Source organism: Onychostruthus taczanowskii, unplaced genomic scaffold (assembly GCF_017590055.1).
Source record: "Onychostruthus taczanowskii isolate IOZ18803 unplaced genomic scaffold, ASM1759005v1 scaffold9, whole genome shotgun sequence".
NCBI lineage: Eukaryota > Metazoa > Chordata > Aves > Passeriformes > Passeridae > Onychostruthus > Onychostruthus taczanowskii.
Genome location: NW_024506993.1, coordinates 4,977,244 through 4,985,314, shown reverse-complemented (window position 1 = coordinate 4,985,314; position 8,071 = coordinate 4,977,244). Strand labels below are relative to the sequence as shown.

Genomic DNA, 8,071 nt, shown 5'->3' with positions numbered 1-8,071 from the left:
CTAGAATTTTGCTTATGAATTTTAAGTATGTTACCTATTAGGATATAACCAAAGCAATGAAAATCCAAACAAATTACTCCCCTTCCAGAAAGCCTTCCTTATGCAGTACAAGCCTGCTCTCCTTTTTCTGAGGCATCTCAATGACTATTTCTAGCTAATGGCTAAATTCTTTTCCATATCTAGATTCAAAGAGGCAAGGAATATGTATACTTTGCTATTCCCCTAGAGAATGGATTTATTTTAGGACAAGAAAAACTATGCCTGCTTTCAAATTTTATCTCTTCCTCATGCTTTCCTGCCATCACTTATGAATGTAAAGGTTAAACTACCTAGAACTATCTAAGGAAATAAATCTAATTGCACAGCTATAACCAAAGTTTGCCCTACAATAATTGTTACTAATTCTATAAGTTCCATCTTTTCACCTTCATACCACCCTGATAGGTACTAAATTACAGTTGAAAATACACTTAGACATAATTAACTAACACAGTCCCATAATTCACTGGGATCAGCTTTGTATTTTTATGTTGTACTGTATGCAAGAAACACCTCAGACAAATCCATAGAATCATATAGGTTGAAAAGACCTTAGAGATCATCTGTACCAGTTCTAACATCAACATTTTCATTCTATGATCCCCTAAGTTACATTCATGACCTAAACTCACTTAAAACAATTTTACATATCTTTGTGTCATTAGGAAAGTCTTATCCTTGGTGCACCACGAGAAGCTCAGGTGTGTTCTTCCACAATTTTCAGCCAGGTCTCAGATCCTTGGGAATCCAAGGTGCATTTCAGGTAGAACCAAATCTCCCTGGTTTTTCTTGTGAGATTGTAATGTACCACTCAATAGCAAAACCCAGGTCCAGGAGCTGCAGCCACAGTTGAAAGGAGAAGTGCTGTCCCATTTTCCCAACTCCTTTGCAAGTTCAAAGGGTGAAGTCAATAACAGCATGACAAAAAAAGAGTCTGTGTAACAGCCAAGGAGCAGTTCCACACGCCACAGTTCTGGGAGTGACCCACAGGTTTAGCCTTTGCTACCGTGTTACCTATGAAAGAAGAGGAAAGAGTTACTAATATAGAATTGACCAAAAAAAAGATGATATCAGGTGCATTGTTACTGCAAAAGAACTGTGCACACAAATAGACAATGAATGAACTTGCCCCAGCCACACCTTTACAGCACACAGAGAAGCAGAATCTCTATAGAAATGTTGATTACATGTTATTTGATAGCATGAGAGGGATTTGCTGATAAAGAAATGGCAATCCACCATTAAATTTGCCACCAACCTCTCCTGGACATCTCCTATTTTACTTTGCTTCGTGTCATTCCCAACACCAATGCCTCCAGCACAAGTGTAGGATTTACATCCCAAAGGGCCATTCATGCAAACTGCTGCCCATTCCCAGGGCTCCATCCTATGGGAGGGAATCAGGGACCAGGCAGCACATGGGAATAAATGGTTCTTGCAGCAGAAATCTCCCCCAGCCAGCAGAACCCCCACAGGGCCCTGGAGGGGCTGCAGGGATGTGTTCAAGCCTTGATGCACACACAGGGCACAAGCCCAGCAGCTCTGGGTGCACAGTGAGGAGAGTCCTGCTGGATTTCCTGTCCTGGAAAAGGATGAGAACAGGCAGCTGGAAGGAGGAGAGCTTTGTCAGCTCTGCTCTGCAGTGTCTACATGTGCCACAAAACTAAACAGACACTCAGCATTGAGAAGTTTTTATTTCCTTCCCTGAGGGAACTGATGGAAGATGCAAATTCCTCAGCTTTGCACATTTTAACTGTCCCACTCAGACACTAACTATTCATCTAAATGCTGAGTAGTGTCAGCAGTCTCCTCTGCTTCAAATATTTTAGTTACACTATTTTTGCTTATTTTCATGGAATGGAAAGATAGAGGCCTTAAAGTTGATTAAATGACATTTCCTCTTTCAGTGTATAATTAACCTGTGGAAGCCACTGTCCCACGTAGCACTGATCCCAGGGTCTTAAAAAGCTTTAAAAATTGATTACAAATTTAAATGGTAATGAGATCATCTCTGGTGCATAACACAGAAAAAAATTAGCATGGAATGGATCTCAACTATTGTGTTTTAGATATAAGGCAGCTATTAAACTGGAAAAAAATCATGGATGCATACACTTTCTGTAATTGTCCCAAAGGGTTTTGCTGTGTCTGATTTGAGCATCCCATTGCTGAGGCTCACAGGTGGCTGAACAGTTTGGGCTGTGGGTCTGACAGTTCAAATAGCCCTTTGTGTAAAATTTTAATAACATACCTAAGAAATATTTTGTTTATTGATCTGAGACAAATCTTTGGTTCGTTTTCAAAATAAAAATATATTATTATTTCAAAATAAAAATATAAGTTACACCATACTTCCCTTTTCCCTGTGACAAGGGAACTTGTCTTTCCATTCTAGCTTCCTTACTATCCAGAGGAAGGAAGAGGCAGCTGCATGACTGAGGATCTGACACCTCACTCATCAGTGCCAACACTGAAGTCTTTGTTCTGTCCCCCACCCCTCGAGTGTCTGTGAAGGCATCAAGGATAATTAACCCTCACTCAAAGGATAATTAACCTGACTCGCTCTTCTCCAATAAAGCCCTTTTGGTATAAACTGTCATCTCTCTTCTGGTGTGTCCAGAGATGAAGTTGTCTTGTACAATATCTAGAACTCCTGATTCTCCAGTCTCACCCTTCAGTGTGATGCTACAATGCTACTCCTTATCTACAAATGAGTAGTTAAAAATCAGCTCTGGGAAAAAAACCTGAAAGGCTGAGGTTGATCTTTATCTAGCAATAACTGAGTCCCAGTTATCCACATTGATTCCAGGTGTAGTGTCCACCACAGGAGATCAGCAGGACCCAGGCATGCTGTAGACTACATTTTTGGCACTTGATAAATACCATTGGCCATAGAACCATAGAGAGGTTTGGATTGAAAAAGTTCTTAAAGGTCTTCTAGTTCCAACGCCTCTGCCACTCCTCTGTGGCACTGTGCAATGTCTGCAGACCAGCAGTGCCACACCATGGCTGCCCAAAACATCCCATTTCCTCTCATCCATCCAGAAATTAGTGCAGTTTTCACTCCTCAGAACAGCCTTCACTAAACAGCCTTTGGTGACAGTATTGCTTATTAACTCAGACTGTAACCTAATGAAGAACATCCTTTCCCAGCTAGAAGAGGCTGTAAAGGGAAAAGCTGAGCATATGTCTCTCCCTGCTATTGCCTGCTAAAGGCTCCTGGTTTATGATGTACTTAGACCTGCAGTTTGCTGTGACTTGTTGAACCTCAATGCACTGAAATAATTTTAAATTGCCAAGCAGACAGAGGACATGATATTTTCTCTCAATTAATTAAGAAATAAGATGACATAGCAAAGGTCTGGTTTAAAAAACAAAAAATCAGGCCAGTTACAGGATGGTCTGTAATTAGAAATATTCTGAGCCAGCCTGATTTCCAGGGGTGCTCAGTGTGGCACAGTGACATCAGTGCAGGTTCTCAACAACTCCCAAGCCAGACTGGTACTTTCAAAAGATATGAGGCTGTCCAACACAAGAATCTAACTTTATGTGACAGTGGTAAAGATCTTGGATCCCTGTACTCAGTCTGCAAATTGAAGAATTGGTTCTGGAACATGATTATCCCTCTAGCACTGAGCACAACAAAAGTTTCTTTGGCTCACTGCAGACTGAATCAGGAGCATTTTCAGTGTGACTGCAGGAATGAAGGGGCAGCTCTGACCTAATATTTCCTCTCTGAGAGCAACTAATTAATCACAGCTTTCCAAAACTTTGAGAAGGCCAAGACTGGGGCTCACAGCCACGGACACAATGCAATAAGAGCAATCAGCAGACTGGCATCTTTAAATACAGGTGATCTCTGTACTTGCCTTTGTGGTTTTGACTTTATTTCCACTGCTGCAAGACCAACCTGAATAGTCTGGTAGTACTTTACAGTCCTCTCCATCCAAACAGGGGTTCATGTGACACCACCACTTCTGCAGGACAATGGAAGCTAGAAAAAAAGAAGCAAGGAAGAGAAAAAATATCTCTTATTTGCACCCTTGTGGTTTTTTGGGGTTTTTTTTGTTTTTTTGTTTTTTTTTTTTTTTTGCTGTGAAGGTTGTCTGTGCCATTAGTTGATTTCAAAAGGTAAAATCAACAATTACTGGTTTAATAGTGAATTACATGGAGTGTGTTTGAGGTAAAAAAGTGGCTAAACACCAGCCCTCAGAAGGGTAAATGCCATACCCAAATGATAAAGAGGCAGGCACCACCAGAGACTGATTCCAACATTCGAAGTTGCCTTTCCATCTCCACAGACTACAAAAATTACTTGCCTCCTTCATTTGCATGCTTCAGTCCAGAACCTGCTGTGAGGGGGGGTGAAGCTGAGGCTTCTTGTTTAAGCCATACATGCATATGGGAGACTGGACAGAGAAATGCCAGTTTCTTCCTTCACTGGGCAAGAAAATAGAATTGCACAGAGATGTAAACCCCAGAGGTGTGTCAGCAAATACTGCAGGTAAGAATGGGGAAACCTCTGGCAAGCAGTAGAATATTGACTAAAAATCCATTTGCAGTCACACTGCCACTTCTGCAATATGTTTTGGAAGGCTAGAGTTGTAGACCTTAACTGGGCAAATTTATTAATTTTCTACCCTAAAGCCAATTTCTATTAAGACCATGCCTGTTATTTTTAGAAAAGTATTCATGACCTTATAAACCTGCTGTTAACAACAGCACAAACAAACACCTGCATACATTTATCAGTTTTGCATTGTTCATGGCACTCAAATCCCAGAAAATTATTATGAAATATATCAGTACACAATCCTACATAATCTATATTGGATTTCAAAATAAAATATGGCTTAAGATGTGGACTCAGCTAGTCTGCATTATGCTACTATGTGCACGAACTATTGAATCACATGCTTTAAAAGATAACACATTCAGAAGAGATGAACAAAAATAATGGAGTCTGCTTCTTGTAAAGCACTTTTTTTTCCTTTTAATTTCAAGACATATTTGTTCTTCTGCAACCTTTAAATTGGGGTGTCAAGCAGGCAAGCTGACATCAGGATATTGCTGAAATGTTCATTCAATTACTTTTGTTTTGCGCTTTTACTGAAAAATGTTATGAAAAAATACACTTCTGGAACACTGCTATGGCTCTTATTAACTAATCTTTCAGTCTTACAACACTGCAGAATAAATGTATGAACTTTCACCAGTCATTTGGGTCTCAGATCATTTGCATCGATACTGATTGATCGTGGACAAAAAATGGGTGAAACCTGACTGTGCTTCCAGGGAGGTGAGAGATAAATATTTGTGCCCAACAGGGCACAGAGAAAAACAAAAAAACATGGGGATGGAAGGAGGCACCATGATCCTTCCTGGAGGAGTGGGAATGAGGAGTGGCAACCATAGGTCTGCTGGGGCAAGCAGGGCTGGGGATTTGGGGTGGGAGCACCAGGGACCAACAGCAGAGAGAATTGCTGCCCTATTGCAAATTGTCACCACTGCTGGATAAGGCCTGAAGTTCAAGGAAAATTAAGAAAAGCTACAAGCCAGTTGCTTTATAAATTTTTGTTTTGTTGGAAAAATAATTCTATGATTTGGGTGTATCCTTCCCTTTAAACTCAGGCAAACTAAACAAGCCTGCACTCGGGACAAACGTGCTGGAATTCTATGATTTGGGTGTATCCTTCCCTTTAAACTCAGGGCAAATTAAACAAGCCTGCACTCAGGACAAACGTGCTGCAAAAAGCCCCTAAATGTCTGTATCAGCCTGTAGTATGCAAATTGAAGACTCAAACAGTTTCTTGCTTTCACAGTGTAGGAGTCTACAGAAGGGTATGTACAGAGTGGGAGAAAACACCTCAGATCCTGAGGCTGAGGAAAGAGAGTCTCAGCTTCTGTGCTGCAGCAACTCACTCTAGCCCCAGATGCTGGCAAAAATAAGCAAAGCCTGCTAAAGCATTACCCTAAGGAGTGAGGGGGAATCAAAGGCTTCCACCTCAAAAGTCAAAATCTTACAGTCATAATATTTTGTTGCACTTAATTGCAGCTATACTTGAATAAAAAAAACCCCAGCTGTTAAATTCCTTCAGCAACTGTTGGCTGAATCAAGCTTCAGCAGTATTTATATTTCTGCCATAGAATGACAGTGTTACCTTTGCAGTCTTTAAGTGAGTTTAAAATAATGCCTGACTTCTATTATCTGTTATATACAAAAGTATTTCTGCTATTTGATGTGTCACCTAAGAATGCAGAAGACACTTCTGATGTAACAAGAAAACTCCCTAAGAAAATGCACTGTTAAACTTAACAGTATTGCTGAATTATGAAGCATAAAAACAGTAGGCATCTAAAAATCTTTTTTAAAAATCTACTTTTTAAAAATATCTTTTTTGACAGCTTCATAATAGGTTAAAAAAAATCAAAAACAAGATTCACATGTATTTAGAGTTCTATGTCTGACATTAAATATTTCTAAATATTAGATTAGAATTGGACTTTGAAGCTTTTTCTTTTTATGTTTAAGTGAATTGTTTGCAATTTTATGTGCAAAAGAATAAAAACAAGATTTCCTTATGAATTAATGAAATGAGGGATTTTGGTAACTTTAAGAAAAAGTCTGTCTTGGAGTAGATTTACTTACTTAACAAGAGCAGCAACCCCTACAAAAAATAGGCACATTAAATGGTGAAATATTGATCTAGAGAAAAGCTCTCCATGTCAGATGTCCCAGCACCATCTGCATGCCCAGTCTCAGGGTTGCATTTATTATCCAGGGAATTTTTAGCCAAGCCAGAGTCTTAAGACATCTGGAAGAGTTAATATCATAAGCTTGAATTTCTTGGCTTACGCTGCTTTCAAACTAGTTTTAGAGGAGAACTCTTGCGTTAAAAAATTAAGAAGTTTTATTGGCACAGACATGAAATGGCCCAGTACATACATTAAGAGGATTAATTACACCAAGATTTATGCACAGGCTCATTATCATCAAGGCACAGAGATGCTTCCGAAACGAACAAAAGGAAGGATTACGCTTTTTTTTGCGGCAGTGGGAAGTCAGACATCAAGGAGAACGAACTCCTCCAACAAGATAAAGGAGCCAGGAGCGAGCAGAAGCTCTCACCTTCCACGCAGGAGGGCTGAGCCCGCGTGGTGCCGGCCACCTGGCCCGGGAAGCAGGAGCACTTCACGGTCTGGGAGCGCTCCTCGATCCGGTTCTTGTTGCAGCACCGGTGCACGGCCACCACCTCACACGTCCCTTGCTTCACTTGGTGCTGGCCTAACAGGTCCAGGGGTGAGGGATGGAGAGGAAAAACACATCAGTGCCGGTGGGAAACTGTCCGAACAGGATGACTCTTGTGGCAGGGGGGAGCGATGAGGAGGACTTCATCTTGTTAAGAAGGTTAATTAATTACTTTGTTATACTGTATTATTTTATACTATATTACATTATATTTAAACTGGTTGGAGTAATCAGTTAGATGATGAAGGCAAAAAGAGCACACCCACCTTCCTTTGCCTTCCTGACATCCATCAGGTTTTATATTTAATTCTTTCCCTTCATAAATAGACACAGGATAATATTTATATATAATATTTACATCTTAAATAGTAGGGAAACTTTTTAACACATCCACACATAAGCACTGCTTGCTATGCTTGTCATCACAGACAGGCTGAGAACAAGGTAGGCTGTAAAGCTGTCATAGATAGTTAAGTTTTGTCCAAAAGAAAAAAAAAAAAATACACCCAAAGTGTATGGATTTCTTCAGTTCCCTCCCAGATCATTCTGAATAAACCTCTGATAAATATTGTGTCCTCCTGCTTTTCTCATTTACACTATCCCCTGTTTCTCCAAGTTAATTTTTCCCCTCCCTTTCTCTTCCTTGCTCTTCACTTCACATTTCACCTCAGTGCTCCTTGCAGCTGATCATTTTCCTCCACTGCCCAACTTCCTCTCCATCCTGCCTAAACCTCCTCTCAGAAACTCCACTTCACAAGCCCCTCAGCTCCTTGCACAAGTCAT

General features: G+C 40.3%; 1 protein-coding gene across 1 annotated transcript in view; it reads right to left on the bottom strand.

Moving 5' to 3' along the window:
* Positions 1-3,881: 3,881 nt before the first annotated feature.
* Positions 3,882-8,071, bottom strand: part of TAFA4 (TAFA chemokine like family member 4) — a 62,872-nt gene continuing 58,682 nt past the window's right edge. Inside the window, exons 4-5 of the mRNA XM_041425895.1 lie at positions 7,169-7,324; positions 3,882-4,033 (exon numbers count right to left, since the gene is read on the bottom strand). Coding sequence (XP_041281829.1) covers positions 3,882-4,033; positions 7,169-7,324 — 308 coding nt within the window. The remainder of the gene's footprint in view (positions 4,034-7,168; positions 7,325-8,071) is intronic.